The following is a 25,633-nucleotide window of genomic DNA, read 5'->3' as shown; positions in this document are numbered from 1 at the left end:
ACCATAATTGTGAATGCAAAAAAAAAAAGTTAGTCTCCACCCTTGAAAAGTGATTTATTACACACAAAAGTGAGTGACAGCGTGACTTCACCACATCACTTTTAACACCAGAGCTTTCATGATCTCCACCCACTAAACGTCACACCTCTGGGGCTCAGCTGTCAAAGGCAATTCCGCATGTGTTTCACTGTGTTAGATCTCCCGAACAGAGAGCAGAGTCGCAATTACGGCAGCACGTGAAGGCAGCACTGCGCAGGTGGGAGGAAAAAAAAAAGCCCATGACATTATTTAGCCTTTTGCCTTTGGCTTAGCATGTGTTTCCCAGAGTAGTTTTTTTTTTTTTATCTTCAACTTTGAGGAGACTCCGAGTTTTTTTTTTTCTTTATATACTTATTTTAATTCCGTAGTGAGTGGCCCGGTGTCACACATGGCTCCCCAGGCGGTCTGGCTCCTGGTCGCGCTGTCCGGTGTTCTGAATGTGCGCTCCTGCTGGGCTTATACCTGTCCGGCCATCTGCCGCTGCAGCGCCGACACTTTTCAGTGCAGCAGAGACACTCAGCTGGCCTCTCGGGCAGGGACAACATCAGTGTCTCGACTGTAAGTGAAACAGCTTTCTAGCTCTCGTCTGTAATCCTCCTGTGAATGATCTGTGACACTTTATTCACTACTGAACCCATCAGCGCCCTTCTGCTACTTCATGAACTTTTTTTCTTCTTCTGGGACTTATTATATCTGACTTCTCACTAAGTTACTTTTAGTAATTTTTATTATGTGACTTATCATAAATGTAATTTTGATGGATAAGCTGAAGAGACTGTATCTTTTTTTTTACCCTGTGTGTTAATGTGGAATCAACAAGTTAAATTCTGGCTGTTACAGAAGGCTCACTCATCTTCCCTTGAAAGAAGTCCCCACTCATGCCTTCAAGGAGCTGATCAACATCACAATAATGTAAGTCAAATTTACAGTGGATGAATTAATGTTGCATCAAAGCTGGGGCTAAGGACGCACACTGTTGATAGACACTTCATGAAACCTTGATGAAACACACAAGCAAAGGCGAATGCTGACTATTCAAAATATGTTTTAAAAAATCAGACTAATTATGCATTTTACCTTCATAATGCAGTTAAATGTATGTTATATGCCTGCCTTGAAATGTGACAGAATTAGGACATGAAACATTTGAGCAACTCTAAATAAATATACATACACATTTACAGCAATATTATCAGTAATATTATCATGTGCTTTGGGTGAACTTACTGCAAATGTCACCACTGTAAGGAAATGTGATGTATTGGATAATAGGGGAAAAAAAGGTTTTTTGAGTCTGTTGCAAATTAACTTCCAAATACAGTTATTAACACTTTCCCTGTAGCGTGCAGAGTGTGTGTGCAGAGTATCCACAATATCCATTTTGGATGAAACAACAGAACAGTATTGAAAGTGTTCAATCAAGTAATTTATCCAAACATGTGGGAGCATATTACAGCAGCAGTAAGAAATCGAGCAGTAGTGTTTGTTTGCCACACGTACACACACCCGCCTGCCTCTCACACCTCACCACAGAAGCCTGGAGATTGTACAACATAATGAGGGTCATATTTTACAAGATTAAACAAAACATTGTTTAGTAGTGTATGATATGCTGTATGTGTATACTGAAGTGTTATAGAATGCTGGAAGACTTTATGTCCTTTAAAAGGATGTAAATGTTGTAGTTTCTTATGTTAAATTATTAGACACATATCTCTCAAGCTGTGAAAATGAGAAATATGTCATTTTCAGAAATCAGACTCAGAAATAAAAGTGCAGTCAGTACAAAATGTTTAGAAAAAATGATGTCCCATATTTATGAAAAAAAAATTATATATACTGTTTATGTATTTGTCATGACCCAATGAATTACTACTAAAGACTCCACTGTTACATCAGGTATTCATGAGATGCTTGTATCTTGACATTTGTTCTTGACTCTTCATTATTTGCTGACATAACAGCACTTTTAACTGGGGTTACTGAAAAAGGCCATGTTATCTCCGTAGAAAGAAGTTTCACCCACATGCTTATGTCATCATGTTCCCAACATGTGCTATGTTTAGGATGACGCATGACTGCCATTTTTTTCTTACTTTATTCTGTATTATCAGCTATTAGGTTTCATTCATTCAGCAATCAAAAAAAAAACGTTTCTAAATATAGATGTGGCTGTTATGTATGACAGTTATTTCATTAAGAATCAACAAAAAAAGTGAATTCATGGATATTCTTTGTTCAACATGATCTATTGAAAAGAAGAAAGCTGTAGAAATAAAACTGCTGTGAAACAGTGAAGGCCACGTACGTCAAAGCAAGACAGATTTCAAAGCGCAGTCGTTTCATAACCAGCTGGCTTGCAAGTCTCAGTAGTTGGACTGTTCGACAGCACAAGTGCATACACAATGCAGCGGTAAAAACTACAAATTGTCTGAGGACAGGATTACCAGACCAGAAATATCATTGCCTAAATGTAATCAGTTGTTCCTTGGTTCAAATGGCGATCAGGTCAATAAATTTCACCTAAATCCAATTACAACAGAATGAGATGTCTTACTGAAAACATAACCTCTTTTCATCTGAATTTCTGAATAATTACTTCTCATCTTTATCATGTTTACAGCTACTAAATACTCAGTCCTAAAGCCATGACATTATCCACCATTTAATTAATATACCACTAAGAGTTTGATGAGCGCATATGAAATGTTTGTTACCCTGTGGTGAAACCATTTTCAATTTGAGCTGAGTGCATTTGACTCTGTTCTGCTCCTCAGGGACAAGTCTTATCAGTCTCAGATACTCACAGTCACAGTATTTACACAGGTTTGTTCTGTTCAAATTATGTCTCCATCAAAAAGTTTAAATGAAGTTATAGATTTTTTTTTCATCTTTTTTAGCCTAGAGCAAGTTAACCAGTAAAACCTGTGTCAAGGTGGAATGACACAAGGAGCTGCGTGTGGTTTGTCATTGATGACGCAAGCTGGAAATCACAGCGCCGCTTCATCTAGATGATCATGTGAAAAAGCTTTCCATGAGCTGTAAGTGGTAATTATGACACTATACGCAATGCAATCAGAGGAGGGGATAAAATGAAAAAAAAGAAAAGAAAATGCAAGCAGTGCAGATGGAGTCATTTAATTGTTTCTTAGTGTGAAATGGAAGCAGAACGACATTAACCCTAAGAAAAGTGTCGGCTAATTACAGCAGAGTGGGAGTCTGAAACGATGATTACAAAAAAGAAGATGGAGAGGAGAGTCAGCCATCAGAAAACAAACTGTTCAAGGACAAATCAAGAAGTCTTGTTGACTTTGTTTGTCTCAGAAAATGTCTTTGTTCAGTACTCCTTTTTAAACGTCTTCACTTAGTCTTCTTGGCCCAGATGCATCCAAGATGTAAGTTTGGAATTTTTCCAAACATGAGGTGAAGACGTGCGTGTGTGTGTTTGTGTTTGTGTGTTTGTGTGTGTGTGCGTGTGTTGCGCCCTAGAAGTATGAATTGTTGGCGGTGGTATTTTAATATTTCCCTTGTGGTTTGTATCCCTGTATCAATCAACTCTGCCCTATTTCTCAAAGAAAGTAAGTGAGTGTGGAAATAAATCTATAATAAGCACTTGTGTCACTCTCAATATTTGTTTGACTAAAATTGCTTATTTGCTGGCTGAATCTGAGACGTTTCAGGAGTAATTTGTTTACAGTCTCTTGTTAATCTGTTGACTGATGTGGAGCCATTTCTTTGTGTCACAGTGAGATTTCCCAGAGCGACTGCATCACACAGATACAGAGACATGCCTTCCTCTCCCTCCACAGCCTGGCGCAAATGTAAGCGACACTTACCTTCCCATCACACATCATATTCAAAGGTGATGAAAGCAATTATTCATTTGAACAGCTGCTATGTGTTCTGCATTTCATTTAAGTTCCACAGGATTAGTCTCTCAATTACAAAGCAGCGTGTTTAATCCTTGACTTCCAGAGCGGCTGATGAATTCATGGGTTTTACTGTGTTTGTTTGTTGAAGGTGACTGACAACAATTGTTGTAATTACCGATATTTTTGCTCATTTCTGTTCCTGCAGTTCTGTGCAGAATATCAACAGTCTGAGGGCTATTGAAAAAGGGGCCTTCACTGACCTGCCCAGACTGGAATATTTGTAAGTCGTTCTGTTTTATATTATTTGTTATTATTCCCCTATTTAAACCCCACTGATGAACCGGTGGGTCAATCATTACAGTCTCATTCTCTGAGCATCGTGCAAATGTGACTTTATATTAAATTTAGTGGCCATCCCAAATTTGTTTGTTTTTTTAAAAGGCATCAGTACGTATTACAAATTTACTTGCAAATTTTAGAAGCCTAATCAATTTGAATGTTTATGAGTGTGGTCCCACTCTAACATGCTAAACTGAGATGGTGAACATTATACCTGCCAAACATCTTCCTGTTAGCATGGTGACATTAGCAGTAATGCTCAAGGCTTTAGCCTCACAGAGCTGCTGGTGTGACTGTAGACTATTAGTCTTGGTATTGTATTATTGTTTGTGTGTTTTTTCTTCACTCTGGTTGTGTTTTCCTGTTGAGTTGTGTGTATTTGTATAAAGGCACATCTACTGTCTGACAGTGAGAACTAGCTAAAGCTAAAAACGCTGCAGTATGTGGCACTGGTCCATGTCATGTCCCTAGAGAGATAAACATCAAATTAATAGAAATGATGAGTTGGAACAAGCCCATACAGAGTATGTATGACACTGTCAGACAGGGTTGAAAAAGATATAGTGTAAACGTGGAGCTAAAAGGAGGGAAAGTGGATGTTAAGAGGTTACCAGCTGAGATAATCGGCGACTCTTTTGTGGACACTTTAAAGATTTGTCCTTAAATGCCTGTGATCATCTGTCTCTGCTGCTTGTCTTCACAGGAGCATCACTAACACAGGAATGGTAAACTTCCCAGACTTCACAACTATCTCTTCCTTGGCACCAAATGTTATCCTGTAAGTAATCCTATTTCAAAAATAGTGTCTTTCCAAACCGGATTAGTGTCTTTCTGCTTGTTGCAAAACTGCACGTTCTTCATGTTCTAACTCTTAAGTAGAACCCAGTTTTACTTTTATCTGTCAATGTCACGATGCCACCAACCCTGCTGCAAATACTGCAACTAGGTCACAGTTCATCAAACCGCTCTTTTTTATATTCTGTACATATATACATAATTTTGTCTAACTGATAATTTAGCCAAACCGTCTGAGTGAGTGGTGAATGTTATCTCTTCCATGTGCAGAGAAATGGCAGACAACATGAGGATCGACTTCATTCCTGCCAATTCTTTCCAGGGTATCGCAGAGGAGTTTGTTGACATGTGAGTACAGGAACCAGATTCTTTTTGTTACAATATTATCGGAGCTGGGAGCAACAATTTGTCACCAGTCATTGAGAATGTTTTTTGATGTGTCTCAATATGCTTATGTAATTGAATGTTCAGTTCTGACCTTGGTGATAGGTGCGTTTGACAGCAAACTAAAATCTATAACATTGTGTCCTTCACAGGAACCTCTTTAGAAACGGCTTCAAGGAAATTAAATCTCATGCATTCAATGGAACCAAGCTCAACACACTGTAAGCATTTTGATTATCAACATTTTTCCCTCATACAGTACTAACCTAACAACAACATAACAGGTCAATACAGTATGTTGCTGTTAAATATGTTGTTCACAGTTAAGGCTTTTTTTTTTTTTTCTAATCATAAAAACTGAGTGTACCAGTAAACAAACGTTATGTAAGACTAAACAAAGATTGGATGCCCTGTTGTTTTCTTGCTCTGCCCTGTACTGCTGAATGTTGATGGGGACGAGATATGTGCAGACACCCTGCAGTCTAAAAATAATGCTCATCTTCTTCAGTGTCAAATTGAGAAAACAAAAAGCAGATGAAAAATGCTTTTGGGCACTGTTGAACAGTAACGTGTCATTTATAATTTTCTCTCATGTTGTATGGTAGCTGCAAAACTACAGTTAGGAGTGGAGGTCACTTGTGTTACAGTTGTGTGTGTGTTTTTTTTTTATGTCTTTTGTAGAATTTTGAGAGACAACAGGTATCTCAGTTACATTCAAGAAGATGCTTTTGAAGGAGCCACAGGTCCGAGTTCTCTGTAAGTGACACTGATTCAAGTTAATAATATCAATAAAACCAAAGAAAATGTTGTGACAGTTTTCCAGGAGTCAGCTTAAAAATCATTGGTGGAAGACCAGTTCAGATCCTTTATTTAAAGCTGCCATAGTCAATATTTTCACATTAACAGTGGATCACATGGCTACTTGTATGCGAAAGGGGTCGTTCATAGTGACAAACTTACAGTGAATTATCAACCATCACGCCCACTGTTTTCAACTGTGTCGTTTTAAGCCACAGCAGACACCTGATTTCAGCCAAAAAAAAAAAAAAAAAAGGCTCTAATCATCGATAGACAAAGTTAGCATCTAGCTAATGAATAGAGTGGAGCATTTAGCAGCTGAAGAGACAGATAATTTTCTCAGAAGTTGGGGGAGAACAAAACAGAACTAAAAGAAGAGAGAAATAAAAGGACTAACATTCACCAGGTTGCCAGGAACATGGCTACAAATGAATGCTAGCGTCGCTACGTAGATGTTATAATGCATGTAAAGCGAACTGCTTGCTAACATGTTAGCTATGTCATCTTAAAAGGTGATGATATGACAACTGCAGTTCCTTACTTAAAGTACCACGTCATGTCAAAGTTTTTTTTTTTTTGCCTCTTAAAATAATAATAATAATAATTATAATATTATAATAATAATGTAGAGTAGAGATCATGACAGGAAATTACAGTTAATATTTAACATGTAAATTTCAGATTGTATGAAAGTCAAATATGACCGAGGACATTCATACATTCTCTATCTATTGTTGTTTAAATCAACAGCATTGTGGCGATCATTTGAACTGGGTCAGTGAAGCAAGATTAATATTCATAACAATGTTTATCATTTTATTGTATAAACACTAGGGCAGTGACAGTCAGTCTGTGTAAACAACCAACAAGGCAGCCAGGACTGCTGAATGCTGATTATAGCGAGCAAACAGCCAAGTCCGAGGAGCATACAGCTCACAAGGTCTCTGAGTGCGAGCAACCCCATTTTGTAGATGTGAAATTTCCGCTTATCTTGGTTATGAATTAGTGTCTGTGGTATTCACTGACATGCAAGAAATGCCAAAGGTCATCCTTTTGCTTGTGTGGGGTCCAATGTGTTACCTCTGTGTAATGTCAGGTTACAAGTATCCAATCAAATGAGGGAGCAGAGTAGCTCCTAAATATTATTTTCGCTTTGGATGAAATGAATTCAGTCGTGAATGTCATTGTAATTTCGATCTCCATTCTGTGATGAAGCATTTTTGTTGTCAATGTGCATCTCTTTAGAAAAACAGCATGATCTGCTCACTGGTTTGATGAATATGAAAACACTGTAAATTAGAGCTTGGCTGCCGCAGTCACTAGAACTCAATTAACACCTGCGGGAGGTTCAGCAGCATTTGCCTGAAACAGCATTTCTTAGCACCATCAACAAAACACCAAATGATGGGTCCTGTCATGGGAAAACCTGGCTATGTATGCCTCCAACAGAGTTTAAATTACACATGAAATTCAAGTTGAGATAGACCAGAGCTGTTCTAGTGGCTTGTTGTAGTCCAATGCCTCATGAAAACACTATTTTATTGGTAGCTACTTCACTAATCTCCACTGAAATGTATGTCTACGTTCTCTGCGTGTGTGATTCAGGGATGTTTCCTCCACAGCTCTGAGTTCCCTCCCACCTAAAGGGTTGAGGCAGGTGCGGTTCCTGAAAGCCAGCTCTGCCTTTGCTCTGAAGAGCCTCCCTCCTCTGGAAAGCCTGGCTGAACTGGTGGAGGCCGAGCTCACGTACCCCAGCCACTGCTGTGCCTTCCACACGTGGCGTCGAAAACAAAGGTAGCCGACGACCGCTCCCAGAGATGTAACAAATCCATTCACATCTGCATAAAGAACAAAAGCTCTGTCTAATGAATACAGATCATCAGGAGTTTGGCAATTAGCAGTTGAGTTTATTGACATTTTGTGCGGTCTAACCTTTTCCTTTCCTTTCTTTTATTTATTTAAAGGGAAAGTGCCTTAAAGAACTTCACAAAGTTTTGTGATCTCAGCGAAACAGAAATGTAAGTCACTTTTTAAAAAAATTAAGACCTTATTAACATTATAAACATTTCCTCTGGACCTTCCCCTTAGAAAGAAATGTAACACACTCCCCAAGCCTATTGAATTGATGCAATTCATTTTGGCATAAATAACTAAAAGTGTACGAAGAATTTGAGGTGTACCATAACTCACACCCAAATTGAAAAAAAGGAGTGAAATTAGCAATTAACAAAATCATGGACAAAGTAACAAAATGCCCCGTTTACTAAATATTATATGTATTTTTGAAGGAAGAGCTGTCACTTTATGACACATTTAATTTTATTTTAAATTAGCTTTAACCACTAATAAACATCCACCTCTATTCTGTTTCTCAAACCTGTTAATGAGAAAAATGAACTCTAATAAGCAGACAGGATTAACATAATCCATTGATGAAAATATTTTTATTTTTTTAAATACAATGGTACTCTGGGATGAGAACAAGTTAAAGGGCCTTTCCCTGCTCTCCTCAAAATATGTAAGTTCTGCATCCCCTCACCTCAGTAATTTCCATACTGTCCCTTAAGCAGATAGTTTTTCTTGATCAATTGCTCTGCAATGTTTATGGTAATCTCAACCATCTGTATTCTTCTGCATTTAGAGAGCCCAGTGCAGACGGCCTGAATCTTATTGATGACATCAACTTTCAGTACCCAGACCTGGAATTTGATTGTCTTAAAAGCCCCTTCGTCAAGTGCACCCCAAAGCCAGATGCTTTTAACCCGTGTGAGGACCTGCTGGGCTTTCCCTTCCTGCGCTGTCTCACCTGGATAATTACAGCTTTCGCTGTAACTGGTAACCTGTCTGTTCTGGTTATCCTGCTAGTAAGCCACCATAAGCTAACCATCTCCAGATTTCTCATGTGTAACCTGGCTTTTGCTGACCTGTGCATGGGGCTCTACCTGATGCTCATTGCCTTCATGGACCACTACTCCCGTCACGAGTACTACAACCACGCCACGGACTGGCAGACTGGGCCCGGGTGTGGCATAGCAGGGTTTTTGACAGTGTTTGCCAGTGAGCTATCAGTATACACACTGACTGTGATTAGCCTTGAACGCTGGCACACCATCACCAATGCCATGCATGTCAACAAGAGACTGCGGATGCACCATGTGGCAGCCATCATGGGGGCAGGCTGGGGCTTCTCTCTGCTGGTTGCCCTGCTCCCTCTTGTGGGGGTCAGCAGTTACAGCAAAGTGAGCATCTGCCTGCCCATGGACATCAACACACTTGGCTCCCAGGTTTACGTGGTGGCTGTGCTCATTCTCAATGTTGTCGCTTTCATTGTGGTCTGTTACTGTTACATATGCATTTATCTGAGTGTTCACAACCCAGAGCACTCCACTCGTCATGGAGACACCAAGCTTGCCAAACGCATGGCTGTGCTCATTTTCACTGACTTTATATGCATGGCGCCAATTTCCTTCTTCGCCATCTCTGCAGCCCTGTGTATGCCCCTCATAACTGTGTCTCACTCAAAGATCCTACTCATCCTTTTCTATCCCATCAACTCCCTCTGCAACCCTTTCTTGTACACCATCTTCACCAGGGCTTTCAGGAAGGACGTGTGTGCGCTGCTGAGTCGCTGCAGCTGCTGCCACGCCAGCACCGACTTCTACAGGTCACAGATTCTGGCTTCACACCTCACCTGTACGCAAAAAATGTCCGCCAGAAAACCTCACTCGCTTAGCTTCTATACCCATCACATTAAGAGGAAAGGTTGCTTTCTAAACAAGGGAACTACTTGACCATCAATGTATAGAATGTTACTAGGAACATATTGGCAGCATCTGCTGTCTTGCAAAAAATGTGGCATATCTTCAAAAATTTAGGTCAGGGTGATGAGATTGTCAAGTCTTGTACGTGGTCCAGGTTATATTACAAAAGGAGAATTTCATCAGTCAGGACCAAGAGACCTAAAATTGAAGACAACAGGTGCTGCACCCTCCGTTTCTCCACAGGTAATGTGGTACAAAGAAGCAGTTTCATGGAGCAGGAATGTGGAACAAATGAAACAGGCCACTTTATTTGCAAAGTTATCCTAAAGCTTATCATTGATGGTCATTTATTAAGATCAAGCTATATGAAACAGCAGGTGAGTAAGATGTCATTTCTAGCAGTGACATTTAGTTCTATTAAAGATCAAAAAGAGGAAAATATTTATTATTCTGACCTTATAGAGGTTGAAATTTTAAGTTTGAATATAATGAATTTTAAGTTTGAATATAATGAAGTAAATGTGTTTGTTGTTTGAGTTTTAGTGCCATCTATTGGATTGTTGTACTCAGGAGACTTAAAGACTGCAGACAGGCCGGGGCACCCACATAAACTTAATGAGACATATTACTGCTGTTTTAAAATGTCCTGGATTTTCGCAATAAGATGTTTAATTAAAAATAAAAGTGTGTTCAACTACTTGTGCCAAACATCTTTTTTCCATTTTCCCCTATTTAGAAACAGCTGTTGAGTCTTAGATCCCATAATATATAAAGAGACACATGGCAAACCTCCACTTCTACTGGTCTATATATATATGAACCTGACATATCAAGAGTAAAAATATTTTCCAAGGATTTGCTGGAGCTGTCACACGACCCTCCACATTTTCTTTTTTCAAGCTGTAACACCTTTAGTATCAAAACCACAGTCAAAAATGTAAAATCTGTTTTAGTGTGCATGCTGGCATTTATAAGCCACTGGGATCTTTTTGGTTTGAAGTATAAAAACTACTGTAACAATGAGGCAACACTTGCTTTGTACGGGGTTGCACTAAAAGAAAAGAGCCCACTGCAGCACAACAGTACAATTCAGTGTATTTGATACATGATTAAAAGGGAAAACGTTACAATGCTAGAAAATCAAACAGCAGTAAACACCTTCAAAGAAACAGGTCAAATAATGTTTTGCTCTTCTAATGAAGAAATCCATTTAACAAAACATTATACAACATAAATTCATGCTGTTTGTCGCAGTAAATTGGATTCACAAGCAACACTGTAAGTAATCAGTTGTAAGATCGTAAATGACTTGCAGGATTGCTCTGATAATTGCATTACAAAAAAAAAACAAAAAAAACAACTAAAGTATCAGTGATTTTGCTCGGTGGTGTTTTAACCTCCTGCCCTGTGAGCCAAATTACACCACCAAATGGTCTAAATTCACTAATTGTTTTTCCCTTTTAAATCATTGTTTCCCCTGTTTCAACATGATTATCTGATCTTTTCAGGAGAGCTAAAGCTCATTACCACTCAGCTTCCCCAACAGCTTTAGAGAACACGTAGTCCCTGCCTGCGTAACACATCACTCCGTCTTTCAAATGAAACTTCCAGCGGTTCTTACTGCGGTGAATCTGCAATAAAGAACATTTTACAATATTAACAGTCTGTATTCAGGAGCATTCAGCACTGGGCTTTATTGAGAGGTAAATAATGGCGAGTTTAGAGCTGAAATGTTCTTACTTTGTCGTACTGGCAAACGATAACATTGTCGGTGTCAAAAAGATCGGGGATGTCCTGCTCAATCACATCATCACCTGAATTCAAAGGATCCTTATCAACAGAAGGTGTGTTGTGGGAAAACAAGCTGTTAAAACGTGCAATCAAAGAAATGCTGTTGGAAAAAAAAAATCTGTGCTGTCTGCCTCTAAAGCGTGACACTGCAGAGCTTCTTCAGTGTAAAAAAACAAAAAACAAAACAAAAACATCAGAATCTCTCTCTCTCACCTCTTCCTCTACATTACCGAGTTCGTCTGCTCCGTCACTGTCGCTGCTGGAGGAGATGCTGTTGCCGTCACTGCTTCCATCTCCTTCCTGCAGGGCCTTTATGGCCTCTGCGTTGATTATACCCAGAAAGTCGTTCTCTTCCAGGGGAACTCCATTTTCCTCCTCGATGTCAGAGTTGTCTGCAGGACCATCCAGCTGAACGATGTCCGACAGTTCACTGTAGCTGTAGCCCTGGTCCATAGCAGGAATGGCAAGAAGAAACATACCGGTTATGTGTAAGATGACAGCACAGCAGTCTGTGTGTCATGTTGAGAACTTCGTAGTCAAAAAAACTTTAATGGGACAAAGTTTGATTACATGAATGCTAATTTTTTATCACAAATGGAAACATCCATTTCAGATGAATTAAAGGGGCATTTAGAAAGGGGTTTAGTACTGAACTTCTATAACATTGGGGGATACATGGAAATGTTGTCTTGACTTTTACCATAGGCTGTATGTAAAGATGGACGCAGCCTCCGTGACGTGACCCATAGGTTTCTGAAGAGTCGGTGTCTGACTCCCTGCTAATCTCAAAATAGGCAAAGAGGTGGGGCGTGCGTGGAGCCGGTTTGTGGTAAGCATACTTTCACCCACCTGTCACTCAAAGCTGCACACCATCAATTATGCAGAACTTTAAGCATTAATAAAATTTAAACAGGTGAATTTTGTAAAAATTCACCCCCAGTACTGTTGTCATGAAGGGGGGAATTAGCTGTAGAGACCAAAAACCATTTTTTGTAACAGGCTGTAAACATGTTTATTTCTGTTGTAAAGTTGGGCATTTTAACATGGAGTCTGTGGGGATTGACTGGCTTTGACTCGCCAGCCTCAAGTGGCCATTTGAGGAACTGTAGCTTTTGGTACTTGAGTGTTACCTCATTTTCCTGGAGGTTGCTGTTCGACTTTTACTCGCTAGTATGGGTAAAACTCCAAAAATACTGGATCCTAAACTTCCCACAATGCAAATGAATGTCTTTCCTTCTAGCCTCTCTATCTAATAAACACCCATGTCTTTTAAAACACACATTTTTGAACACTGGCTGAGCACCCCTTCAAGAGGGACATTTCAGGAAATACACAAATATGTTTTCTTGCCGCAAGTTAGGTGAAAAGATCAATACCACTTTATGTTGATCCAGTCAATATAAAGCTAGAGCCAGCCGCTGGTGATCTTAGCTTAGCATAAAGGATTAAACTAACTGACATGTTTATTAATGAGCTTTAGAGTTGCTGGAAGGCAGATTTTATTGAAATCAGACAAAGTCAGTCTTGCTGTTTGACCATTTCCAGTCTTTATGCTAAGCTAAGCTACCCAGTTGCTGGCTCCAGCTACACATTTAGCATACAAATATGAAAGTTGTGTCGATTTTCTCATGTAACTCAGCAGGAAAGTGAATAAGTGTATTTCCCAAAATGTGTATTTATTCATTCATTCTAGTCTTTTCCTATTTCTGGTATTTGCTTAAAAAGGGAATATTCTCATTAAAATTACCCAGAGAAAAGCCACAGACTGGTCTTTAGCCTTTGCAGACGCTAGTTTCCTCACCCTTTCCGCTTTCTCCCTCTCCTCCTCGATCACTTTTTTCAGGATGTCATCAATGTCTCTGGTTTTTAACTGTGCTGTCTGTGTCAAAGCCTCCTCTGTGCTGAGCTGGAAGTCTAACACCTGACCGCTGGGTGAGGCGCTCATACTTAAGTTCACAGGTTCAGATTGTGGACTCGGCTCATTTTCTCCCAGTGTGACCTCCGGCGATGGAGAGGGGACCCCCTGAAGCTGCGAGGTGTCAGCAGCAGCGGGAACCTGTGGCTGCTGGGGGAGGCTGTTCTCCTGACTGGGGAGTAAAGCTGTCTTTGGCTGTGGCGGCTGTGAGACAGGGGGAGCTAGGAGAGGGGGTGGCTCCACCTCCTGAGGATGAATGGTATTTGTTGGGATTGCAGCTGACTGAAGGGCAGGAGCTTTCTGTGTGGGGTGAGATACAGGTTGCTGACCTGCTGGGGCCTGAGTAACCACAACAGGAACGTTAACCTTGTAAAGTTGACCTTAGTGAGGCAAAAGAGAGGAGTGAAATGTTATTTCCAACCGACGGTCCAGGCTAAAAACAGGAACAAATGTAGGCCCATAACAAGTGAAGTCATGGCGTACCGGAGGCTGTTTGTAGAGTGACTCCTGCTGGTATCTGCACAGGGTAAGCCAACCCAGCAGGGAGAGAGAAGGTAGTCATCGTCTCTGAGTTGTTCTGCAATTAAACATTGCGCAAAGGAGTTAAATATTTTTGCTATGGCAACCATCTAGCTGAGTTTATGTGGTCACTTCATATGGTGAAATTTCAAAAACGTTTTTCAGTTTTTAATTCCACAGATAGAAAATTCAAGTCTCCAGTATTTTCAAATACAATATCCAGTGAAGTTCTGTTATAAAAATTCTGGTGAAAACAATACAACACACACATCTGGGTTACGAAGCATGTAATCATCAATGAATCAGACAGGTTAGTCATATGATCCAAGTGTGTAATCTAGTTTTAAAAAATCCTTGTTCAAGTCTAAATTTTTTCCCCACTTTTAGTTTGGTGTCTGCAATTTACAAATTCAATTTAAGCAACCAGATTATATTATCATTATACTTTGCTTTTAGATAAGAATCTGATGAAATCTGATTTTGTCAGCTCTGAAAAAGTACTTCAAATCAATATTCAAAAAAGGAGGAGATATACTGTAAATGTAGATGATACTTGCCTTGACTGGGAAGCTGTGGATATTCTGACTTGCAGGGATCACAACTGATGCTGATGACAGAAACCAGATAACAGCAGGTGATACAAACACCTGAAGAATGGGCTGTCTTCTCTCTAAATCACTTCAGTTACATTAGTTTGTACTCTTTATGCACAAACTCGCACCAAAAATGTCTAAATCCAAAAGGTAATCCGGTGTAACGTTGCACACACTGGTATATTTTCCTTTCATGGTGCATTTAAAGTGAACAGCTTTAAAATACTCTTAGTTTGACCATCTGCATTACTTCTCTTCGGATAAGTTAAAATGTATCTGAAGATGTTTAGTTTTGTTGGTAAGCAGTTGAGTTTCTAGCGGCACTGTGTTACCTGCCAGTTCTTGATCAGTCTGACTGTAGCTGGCGGGGAGCTGGAGCACAAAGTTGGATGAGTTAATGTTGTTTTTCCTGAAGTCTTCCATTGCTTTAGACTGCATCATCTTTGACTCCCAAAGCTGCACAGCAGAAGACACAGCAGTATGTCTCACTGCTCTGGTGCATACTTCCTCAGTAGATGATCTAACTTTGCTGTAACTGACAACTTCAGTCAAGATGCTCATTAAAGTTTGTATGTAGTTTTTAAAAAATATAAATAAATAAAAATAAAATAAAAAAGTTAAACAGGGTTATGTAGACTATGACTCACACGTCTTAAGTCGTCAAGAACGCAGTCTTCAAGCCCTTCATCCAAGAAGAGCTCCCTCATACTCTCAATCACATCATCAATTATGGACAAGTAGAGTTTGGCCTGCAGTTGGTTACAGAAAGTGTAAGTCAGAAGCTGTTGAGCTGCTTGTGAGGATTAAATGATCACAACCAGTCTGTTTATGTTTAATAAGCTACACACCAAAGTCCATTCAAACATCTGCTTTTTCTATGTTGCCGACTGATGTAAAAAACAGAATCATAAGCTAAAATATAACTGAGGACATTTTCTGAACATATCAAAGTCACTCTTCATTTCGGGTTACGTATAATCCGTCAGTAGACGGTAGTTGTACTCTTGTAAGTACAATTTTTATTTTCAGAATAAGTCTCCCCACTCTGCATTTCCATCAATTTAAATAGTCCCAGATAAAATGTTACTGGCATAAAATATTTCTAGGCAGATTTATTGAAGAGCCAAACACTGACTACACTCTTAAGAGTTTACATGTGGCGATATAGAAAGCCATCTTAGACATAATTAATAGCTTTCTGAATAAAATTTGGTTTGAAAACATGATGAATTAAACTGCACGGAGCTATTCCAAATAAATAATTTGAGACTCACAATAAATAACCTATATTTGAAGAGAACTGTGCACAGTCATTAGGCTACTTCACGGCCTACACACAATTCAATAGTTTTGCTATTATTAGTTAGCGTGTAGCGAAACTAACTAAAAAGCAGCGCTGCTTACCACTGGGCCTGTGTTGGTCAGCATGATTGAAGGCAAAAACAACTGCGGAACGGTAACAATGGACTTCCATCAAATTGGACACATAACACCCGAATTTAACGCTGATAAAGTCAACGTTTTGCCCGCAGCAGCTTGATAGAAAGTGCACACACAGGTGACTGTAATCAGGCTCCACAGACAGGCGTGGCTGGAGGCGTTCACATGTTTGGATGAAGAGTGTGTAAAAACAGCGATAGTTGGTTCCCCTGCAGAGCAACTTAAATTTACCCACAGTTGAGATTTCCAATAATTTCTCATAGCAGTGAAACCTACAGAGACAAAAACACTACTAATGTTGAATATGGCTTCATGACCTTAGTGGTGGCTTATCTCAGACGTGCAGTTTCAGAGTAACTGTGGTTATCCAATCCCTCAAATATTCTCGTTCTGCAGAACCTTTCCATCTCTCCTTTTCTGGTTACTTTCAACAGAAAGGTTACACTGTTCCACATTTTTTCCACAGAGCTGGGAGCTCAGTACAGTTTCAGATCCCAGGAGTGCAGAATGCCAGGAGTTAAAAATATTTCACCCTTTACAAAACACTTCATTTTGAACTTGCCGTTCAATAGATTTGTAGCAACAGCAAGGAGCCGTGACCCCTGCTTCCTCCAAGCATCCGTTTGGCAATGCTGGCTCTCTTTCAACACTGTAGGTTGACTCCTCAGAGGAAGGATGAGAGTGCTACGGCTGAAAAGCAGCAACATGAGACACCTCTGTAGATACTGCAGTCGGAGAAACTAGCAGGCACTTAGCTGTCACATGACTATAAAGCAACTCAGGACTCAGATATAAGTTCTCCTTGAATTATAAGATGAATTTAAAACATTACCCTTTGTAGGCTTCCTCAGAGCCATAACCACAGTCAATTTACAGCCCCAAACAAAGCCCGCTGTGATGATCAACCAGAACTAACAACTTGAAAATCATCCAAAACCTGTCATAGTTAATCACACAATGTTTGAAACACAGTTAAACATGAAAGAAGTATTCCTTCATCACTTGGTAATAGTTTAATAAATTGGGTATAGGGTCAAGATCTCTCATTTCTGTGAGTTTAAAGTGTGTTATTGTGGTGTTTCAGTATGCGCAGTTTCTCCAGGTTTGTGTGACCACAAACAAAAGCTTTGTGTGGGAGATGTCATCCAGAGATTTTTATGCATTCTGACACCCCAGCGTTGCTTTCAGGGCAAAAATATCACTACGTACCATGCCTACATACCGTATGTATCAACCACACGCCAAAACACAATTATCATTAAGTGGTTTGGGACTTAGTTTAACAAGGTATAAACTATAAAATGTATTTTTACTTTATCTAAAGTTTTAAGAGTGTGTACAATAGAGCACAACACTTTATTTCAGTCTTAACAACATATGTGAAAAGGTACCAGTCACTCAGGTTTAATTCAATTTTTACTCATGATGTACATAATATCCAGCTTAAGCCAGGTACCTCATACATACAAGTCATCATTTAGGGCCTTGTTCACTACAAAGCTTCACCACTCTATTTTTTTCATTCAACCTACTCACAACCCAGAGGCAGAAAGATCACATAATAAAGATTTGATTTGTTTAAATAACAATACAGTCCTCCAGAATACAACCTCGGTAGAAAGTAAAAGGTCAGCTCGAGGTAAGCAACCAAAGTAATGAGTTGTATAAATGTGAAAAAACATTAGAAAATTAATATCTCACTTTATATAAGAATATTAACACCCTATGTTGCACAGTCATTTCTTTTGCAAAGAAAGGTTTGTGTATAGCTGCTACTATATTACAACTTCAAAAACCACTCCAAGCATGGGACATAATCAGTCATATAACTGCTACCGCTGTTTCACTTTGTAAGTGCACTGTGTCTGTATTTGGCAGAAGGCAAGACAGTTACCGTTCAAAATATTAACGTTGTAGCATTGTTTTGTCTGACACTTACTGATGTCACCTACATACTGAGATTCTTAGAGCACAATATAAAACAAACAAAACAGTAATGCCACTGCCAAATAACATTTAATTTAAATGTGGAGGAGTCATACCTAAGTGAATCAATTTGGAAATATGTGAAGTTTAAAAATCGCTGGGCAACAACAGGGTCTGATGCTAAACATCTACTGATAATTAGTTTTCCTCAAACACAGTGAATGTTGCTCATTACTTAAGCTGTTTATCTCATGCAGCCTGTCCGGCGTACGTTTATTAAGGCTGCCAATCATTCTGGAGGGCAGTGCAGATGATGCAAATGCAAGCTTATATACAATACTCATATAAACTGTAATCTTACAATTAATAAATCTATTAAATGTAAAGTGCTAGGCAAAAAGACCATGTTAATTTTTTTGATTAGGTCTAGAATAATTCAGTCTCAGTTAAAGGATATAAAATCGGTTACCAGGCTACGTGTTATTAGATGAATTTGACACCGGATATATAAGCAGGAAAGTCCCTCGTCACCCTTGTTTTTGTTCATTTTCTCTCATCCATTTTCACTACTAAGAAGATTTTGGCAAATGTCTTGGACCAAAGAGGATAAGGTCCTCCTTAATCATCACTGTGTCATACAGCCGGACTGCCTCTGTGATTCCGTTTCAATCCATTTCTTCTCCACTTCCACCTAAAAAAAAACACAACATTAGGTTACATGCACTAATAAATGAAGGTGTTTCCTCCATCTACATTAAAGCTTGTGCATGCATTGAGCATGATACTGTTATTGATGAAACATCTTACCTGACAATGATAGCGTGTCCAACTGGTCAAATGTTTCTGCGGCTGGATGTCGTTCGTGGTGCCCAGTGACTTCACCCTGGTCTGCGACACAACTGCGCCCGTTATTTCACATTCCATCGTGACAAAAGGGTACCAGTCATTTGGGATCTCCTGATCAGATCCCAGCTCTAGCTTGCAGGAAAATGAATGGGGATGATCCACTGCTGCAAAAATAGAAAACAATGGTCGCTTGTAGTTAGAGTGTTACTCGACTGAGTGGCAAACATACTGTATACATGCACAAGAAGCCAAGCCAAAGAAGCTAATGAGAGCATGATATGTAAATGTGTTTACCTGTATTTTTCGCTGGCAGTCTGTCGATCCTCCACACGACGGCTGAATATACATTCTCATATTTGACAGTGCCAATTGACACCTGCATGACAGGCTGTGAATCTGCATTTCCGACGGAGCCCAAGCAGGCATTTCTGTTCATACGGGCCTTCAGTGACCTCTGTCGCAGCAAGGCCACTGTCTGTGTCACTTTGACCCAGTCGCCTGGCACCGGCACACGGATCACTACATTCTCACACAGTGGGTGCCTGTCAGACCCCCCCATGGAGGAAAGGAAGGTGGGTGACATGTTAAGAAAGGCCTGCAGCTCCACATAGGCACCTTGAACTGTGACCACAGCTTTGATTGAGAAAGGAATATCTGTGCAAGCCAGACTTGTCGTCTTGTACCGCATCAGCTCTACCCTGCAGGCGTCAGGAGGAGAGAACTTAATCAGCCGGGACCTCTGAAACTCTGTCTCATTCACACATTTGTGAAAATGGCAGTCAGCAATCTCCATCCAGAGTTCACTGCCCTCCTCGGACCCGTAGCTGGAGTCGAAGCGCAGCAGCCCGAGATCATTTAGGGCAAGAAAACAATCCCCTAGTCCGTTCAGAAAAGCGAGACAGTGAATCTGGGTGAAAGCTGTCCGCTCCACGACTCCTCCAAACTTATCCAGTTGTACCCAGATATGATCAGTGATCTGCAGCGACAGCTCCTGCTCCTCATAGTGCCGCCTCTGCTGATGGGGCATACACAGTTTGAAGATTTCCTCTTCCATGGATACTACCAGGTCCTCCATGTCGTCATGCACTGTGGAGCCAAACTTGAGCAGCTGGTCTACCTCTGCATCATGACTAACCTCCAACTTCGGGTGATAGCGTTTCTTCTCGATGTAGGAGAAGTGCTCCACCTTGACCGCGAGGACCTTGCGAGGCTCTCCGTAGCTTTCCAGTTTAAGATCCGAGAGCCGACATTGAGGGAGAAGCTGGAACTCCTTGAATGGCTTCTCCAGCCCTTTCTCGTAGTACATCTGCAGCACACCTCCCGGCAACAAGCGGAGGTAGATCGGCCCCCACTGTCGAGAAGACATGCGGTTCTTTTTTTCAGGAATCCTGAGCATGACAGGCCAGCCGTCTCTCTTCTGGCTACGAAACAGACCCCGAGGAACGAACTGAGTTGAATCTTCACTTAGCACTTCATTTTTGCAACCTAGCTGCCTCTGCCCATCTTTTTCTGTCTCCACTTCAGGGTCTGTTTCTGTTCGTAGGCCTTCCAACCTGTGGCAAACGTAGGAGAAGGAGCTCTGGAGTTGGTCACGTGGAGGTTCACTGCCGTCTTTGGTCCGAATAAAGAAACGTGGTAGGCTGTTGTCACATTCTGAGTCTGAGGAGGAGCTGCCCACATCTGCGCTGTGTCTAGATCCATCCCAGAAGGGGTTATAGTGTCCTGAGTTCCCCTGGAAAGAAGGGAAAGGGCTTGGTCCATCTGAGGTTTGATTCAAGGCCTCTGGTGCAGGAGAGGGAGCAGAAGTGGTCGATGTGCTGGACAAACTCTGGAAGAAGTCGTTCTTTTCCCACGTGTTGGAGTGAAATGGGGATGCGCTGCTAGGACCCCCACTCACAGGAGTGCAAAAGGGTGTGTTACATGGTACACAGGAACTTCCACTAAGGCTTGAGTGGCTTTGAGGGGATTCCAAGGAACGACTGAAGCTCCAGGAAGTGTCTCTGATTGGAGGAAGCACTAATTTCAGACCATTGGGACGCGGTACCGATGCTTTGATAAGCCCTGGTGACTGTAGAGGCTTCTGAGGTGATGAGAGGGGTGTATTGTCATCTTCAAATGTGACCCAGTTTGAGTGATTAGTAGAACACATGGCTGCAGATGAATGATGTCCAGTCCAAAAAACAGTTCCTCCTCTTTTGGATTAATTGTCCCCCACTTCAGACCTTCTCCTCTGCAAGAGAACACATTAGAAGAATTAGAAAACAATGAAATAACTAAAGATATTCCAGAGGTGACACATTTTGAACAGATCAGCTCTCAATCTGAAAGTAGGAACGAGTCCACTTATCCTTGGGGACATAAATAAAACATATTTCCTTAATGTCCTCCATGAAAGCTTAATGAAAGGCTGACCTTGACAACCTGGAACAAGTTCATATCTGTTAACACCACAATTAACTGAGGTTCACTTGATGTAAAAGGTGAAGTAAGCGTTCTGCAGTTCAGAGACACAGCAGGAGAGTTTCTCTCAGTGACACCACAAATTAGATCTTTTGTTAATATTTTAGTTTTTGACTAAAATATCTTTCATGGTGATATAGGGCTCCTGGGAATTCTTAAACATTCACATTTTGATTTTGCTGCAGTTATTTAATACAGTGATTTGTTCTGTCAGGTTGAAGCGAGGAGTATCACTCTTGATATCTTGATACATGGTTAGGCTGATAAAGCAGTAGCGAGATGCAAAATCTATTCTTCTATTCAAACTTTGAAAAACAAGGATTAGTAAGGACAACTCTCTAGAGAGCTGGTAATCTAATCCAAATCCACATAACAGTTGAAAAATCTGGAAAAATTGACACTGGGGTTTCTCTCAGGATTGTGATGAAGGTTTTCAAAAACTTCTACTGGAGCAGAGGAGTATTTAAAAAAAGCAGGGGGGATCAAGAAAAAAGGTTTAGGGAGAAGAAAATGTTGCTGTTTTCAAAAGGAGTTAAAGTTCAGAAGTTTTGGACGTTCAAAGGTTTTGTAATGCAAATTGAAGAGGTAAAGTGTAGTATTTTAGACATACTGTGCTTTGAAATGAGCAAAGTCTAAATATTTCATAGCAAGCCTGCTCTAAAATGTGTGTGAGAGAAGTTCGCCATGGCGGCGAAGATCCTGCCTCATTAAGCAGCATGAAGTCAGCTGTGAGAAGCAGGTATAATGTGGCACAGAAACTGGTGCTGCATGAAGCTTCTGAAAAGGAACAAAGCTGGTAATGGGTAAAGCACCTCTGGGAAATGAATGTTTCATCCCATCTGATATTAGAGCTACAGAACATGTTTCAATGTAGGTATTAAATGTTGAAAAAACGTGGGAATATTACTTGAGCAAAAAGTAAACTACTAAAATAGTAATCTATATACAAACTCATAGTTAATTTTCCAGCTACTCAATCGCAATCTGTCTTTTGACGTGCTGGCTGCTCTGCTCTCACCAATATCCGGCTCTGAGGGCACAGAGAAGCCACTTTCAAAATACTGAAGCCTCATATCCCCATAAAAATCTTGAAAAACATAATTGAAAGCAGAAAGCCTCAATTATAGCCTCGCTCCTCCCTTCAAGATCACAGCCATGACTTGCATGAAGGAGACATCCAGTGGCAAGTTCCTCTAAGCTATAAATAAACAGGGAAGTGGGGGCTCTGGTTCAGTAGTGGATTGACAAGTCTTCAGTCAAACACTGGAGAACATCTTTCTAATGAGAGGATGTTTGCAGGGGCACACAGACATTTCCACAAGTTCATCCCCTCCTCTCCGACTTATAGAAGCTTTGGTTCAAAGAGACGGGCACAGAGAAGGATGAGTTCTCCACGGGGGTTACTGACAGTCTTTCAGACTCATTTCCAGTCTGTCGTCTCTCCCCGGGCTCTCTAGCAGGCAGTACAGAAATGAGACTGCTGCTAAATCTACAGAGGACAAAAGAATACATTCCACACATTCCTCTGGGACAAGCAGCTTTGCACACAGGAAATACCAGCCTGCTATATCCGTGTGAACTGACAACAAATATTATCTTAATGTCAATTTACCACATTTCAAAAACGCACTAGATTTACAGGTCACACCTTCTGCTTCGTCTGGTTATTTATCACTGTCAAAATTGACAAGGAGAGAGCCTGGGAATAAGGATGTGCTTATTATAGTATTTAGGTACTGTATAAACAAGAAGCCTGAAGAATTAACTAATTAATCATTGCAAGAATTGTAAACTTCCTCTTACGAATATTATACAAGTATGTTCCCGGTTTTATTGCAGATCTGCAACTGAGGCAAAGAGTAGGCTAATCCCATGCAGTACCTCAGGTTTATCATCGCTGATTATTACTATACTTAAACAAATTACTACACTTGCTAAACCCGGGGAAGGAAAAATACCATTCACGCCTCATGGACAAACACTTAAAGTCTGAAGTCACTAAATCATAACTATTGGGTCAAACTGCGTCATAATATGTTGCAAAATAACAGCATTTGTCGGCTTTAGAAGAGGCCAGTCAGCACTTTGATATGCCAGCCCACGAAAACTGCACTCTGAATGAGTCTAGTGGGAGATCATGAGAACTTATTACAAACATAGAGAAACTGCAATCCACAAAGAGGAACAGCAATCACGAGCTGAAACCATCTCATCAGGATATGAGAAAACAAATTATATTATTCTAATATGACCTTGACAGATCAATGGACCAATTTCTTTGGGGGGGGGGGGGTCATTTACTGACAAATGATGACTGAGAGAAAACTATTGTGGTTCAAGAATAAAACTGCTGAATTAAAAGAAAAACAATTTGAACTTTAACTCAGAAGACAGATGCTTCCTGAAGAAGCGAGATAAGTTCCTGTTGGATTCACTTCATATTTACTGTACACACACACACTATTGAGTAGATTATTTATATACTTCTCCAAGGAAAGCAAAAACAAGACATTTTCTCAGTTTAATTTGACTGGAGAGTACTACTGTTGTGACCACAATGACTGTGTAATCTAGTGCAGAGCTGAAAATGGGATGACCCATTTCCAGTGGCACTGCCTGCAAAGTGAGCTCTGTCCTCCCGTCAAACAAAGCAGAGGAGGTGCCGCTCCGGTTTTGTTTTGATTCCTCACACCTTGAACAAACGGAATAAATCAATGTTATGTTAGGTATATGCTGTTATTACAGGGTTCACTGCATTTATTATAGAGATTTGTTCCAGTTCAGAAAAGCAAGACTAGAGGGAAAAAAACATGAGCAGGAATGAATGGGGGAGGTTTGTGTCAGTAGCTCAATCAAGCACTTACTGTGCTTTTCCACTGTTGCACTGCAGTTTTCTCAAGTAGTAGTGATTCATTTTGATCGCATTCATTTAGGGACAAACTAACAATAAACTTCATATGTATTTTATAGTACTCTTACAGTGCCACTTTAACTTTTGAGACAAGTACTAACACAAAAGTGGAAAAGTTGCTCAATTCAAAACACTCAGGGGGTTTTACTGGTACAGCCTTACTAACTCCGTCTGCTAGCTTTTGGTTGCTAAAAGTTAGCTAATGTTAACAAACTTTAGCTAGATACTGCTTAATAGCTGACATTACTGAGCCAGTTTGCTGACTCTCCTCCACCCTTGCTATTGTTACACTACGTTGTATCATTTACCATTAACCCATAACTGTCATTTGGACTAACACTGTTCAACAAACATTACATTTTGAAAGTTATGACATTATCAATGTTGAAAACGGACTAAAAAAAACTGTTGTTTCCTGCCAAACTCAGTTAAGAAAAGGGACACATTTGCAATTTTTCACAAGTAGCACATGAAAATGTCCATATATAAAGTTGCATTTCCAATAAATGTCTACATGTGCAAATAAAGAGCATCCCTCTTAATGAACCACATCTTGATTCACTGTTGCACTGTTGTTAGGACGCATTCTTGCAGCATGGGGTCACAAACACACGAGTTACCGGTAAACAACATAATTTTTTTGCCGCCCATGGCAACTGGAGAAAGAAAACAGTACCAGCGTGCTGTCATCCACAACAGAGCCAGGCCCATGTCCCGGACACGGAGGCCCGCTTCTGGGATCACTTCTACGCCATTGTTTTGATGTGAAGTCTGAGTAAAGTTGTCACCCAGCGTTGCTTTAGTCGTACTCTACTTTGCACACGTTTCAGGGAGCACAACATGCGCCATTCAGTCACAACCGAGCCACGACTGACAACAGACTGAGTCAACATTTAACAAAAACAGTTCTTAGATAGTTTCTAATGTAAGCTGAACTATCGCCGCTCACTTAAAAACAGACGCGAGTGCAACCAAAAGAAAATAGTACTCACAAACTCACAAACACACAGTGGTGGTTCACTAATTCAGGTCATGGCCTCTGTTTGATGGACGCGTCTGAACTCTGATGTCGACCGGTTTTGCTCAAAATGGCAGAGTGTAAATCCTGGGAGTTTTAACAGCGCTGCGATTCCCCTCCCGAGTTCAGACAGACTGTCCTCCAACGGGACACTGCAGGAATGAACAGAGCGGTGCTGCGTTCATGACTACAGGAAATGTCTCTATCACGATATGCGCGCGCACAT

General features: G+C 40.4%; 3 protein-coding genes across 4 annotated transcripts; 1 reads left to right on the top strand and 2 right to left on the bottom strand.

Moving 5' to 3' along the window:
- The first annotated feature begins 221 nt into the window (after positions 1–221).
- LOC111220557 (lutropin-choriogonadotropic hormone receptor-like) lies at positions 222–9,960 on the top strand. Its single transcript, XM_022743662.1, is given in 13 exon segments — positions 222–256; positions 408–597; positions 880–951; positions 3,786–3,860; positions 4,117–4,191; positions 4,954–5,028; positions 5,316–5,393; positions 5,582–5,650; positions 6,111–6,185; positions 7,833–8,021; positions 8,192–8,245; positions 8,869–9,874; positions 9,877–9,960. Coding segments are annotated over 12 exon segments (2,022 nt in total). The 5' UTR covers positions 222–256; positions 408–427.
- Positions 9,961–11,147: 1,187 nt separating this feature from the next.
- On the bottom strand, positions 11,148–16,326 carry gtf2a1l (general transcription factor IIA subunit 1 like). Its single transcript, XM_022743810.1, has 9 exons — positions 16,211–16,326; positions 15,454–15,555; positions 15,139–15,262; positions 14,771–14,820; positions 14,178–14,271; positions 13,581–14,074; positions 11,993–12,232; positions 11,729–11,818; positions 11,148–11,619 (listed from the first exon to the last, which is right to left on the bottom strand). The coding sequence occupies exons 1-9, from the start codon at positions 16,232–16,234 to the stop codon at positions 11,512–11,514; spliced, it is 1,326 nt and encodes a 441-aa protein (XP_022599531.1). The 5' UTR covers positions 16,235–16,326; the 3' UTR covers positions 11,148–11,511.
- Positions 16,327–17,244: 918 nt separating this feature from the next.
- Positions 17,245–25,552, bottom strand: ston1 (stonin 1). Of its 2 annotated transcripts, none has more exons than XM_022743808.1 (4): positions 25,390–25,552; positions 19,313–21,248; positions 18,980–19,182; positions 17,245–18,863 (listed from the first exon to the last, which is right to left on the bottom strand). In XM_022743808.1, exons 2-4 carry the CDS (start codon positions 21,165–21,167, stop codon positions 18,798–18,800), a joined length of 2,124 nt encoding a protein of 707 aa, XP_022599529.1. In that variant the 5' UTR covers positions 21,168–21,248; positions 25,390–25,552; the 3' UTR covers positions 17,245–18,797. The 2 variants fall into 2 exon arrangements, with proteins under 2 accessions (XP_022599529.1, XP_022599530.1); XM_022743809.1 differs by having other exon boundaries at positions 25,398–25,552.
- Between the last annotated feature and the right edge of the window lie 81 nt (positions 25,553–25,633).

The sequence above is a fragment of the Seriola dumerili genome, unplaced genomic scaffold (genome assembly GCF_002260705.1).
Source record: "Seriola dumerili isolate Sdu_G_001 unplaced genomic scaffold, Sdu_1.0 BDQW01000073.1, whole genome shotgun sequence".
Taxonomy (NCBI): domain Eukaryota; kingdom Metazoa; phylum Chordata; class Actinopteri; order Carangiformes; family Carangidae; genus Seriola; species Seriola dumerili.
The sequence above is the reverse complement of the archived record's forward strand: the minus strand, read 5'-3'. Positions and strand labels throughout refer to the sequence as shown.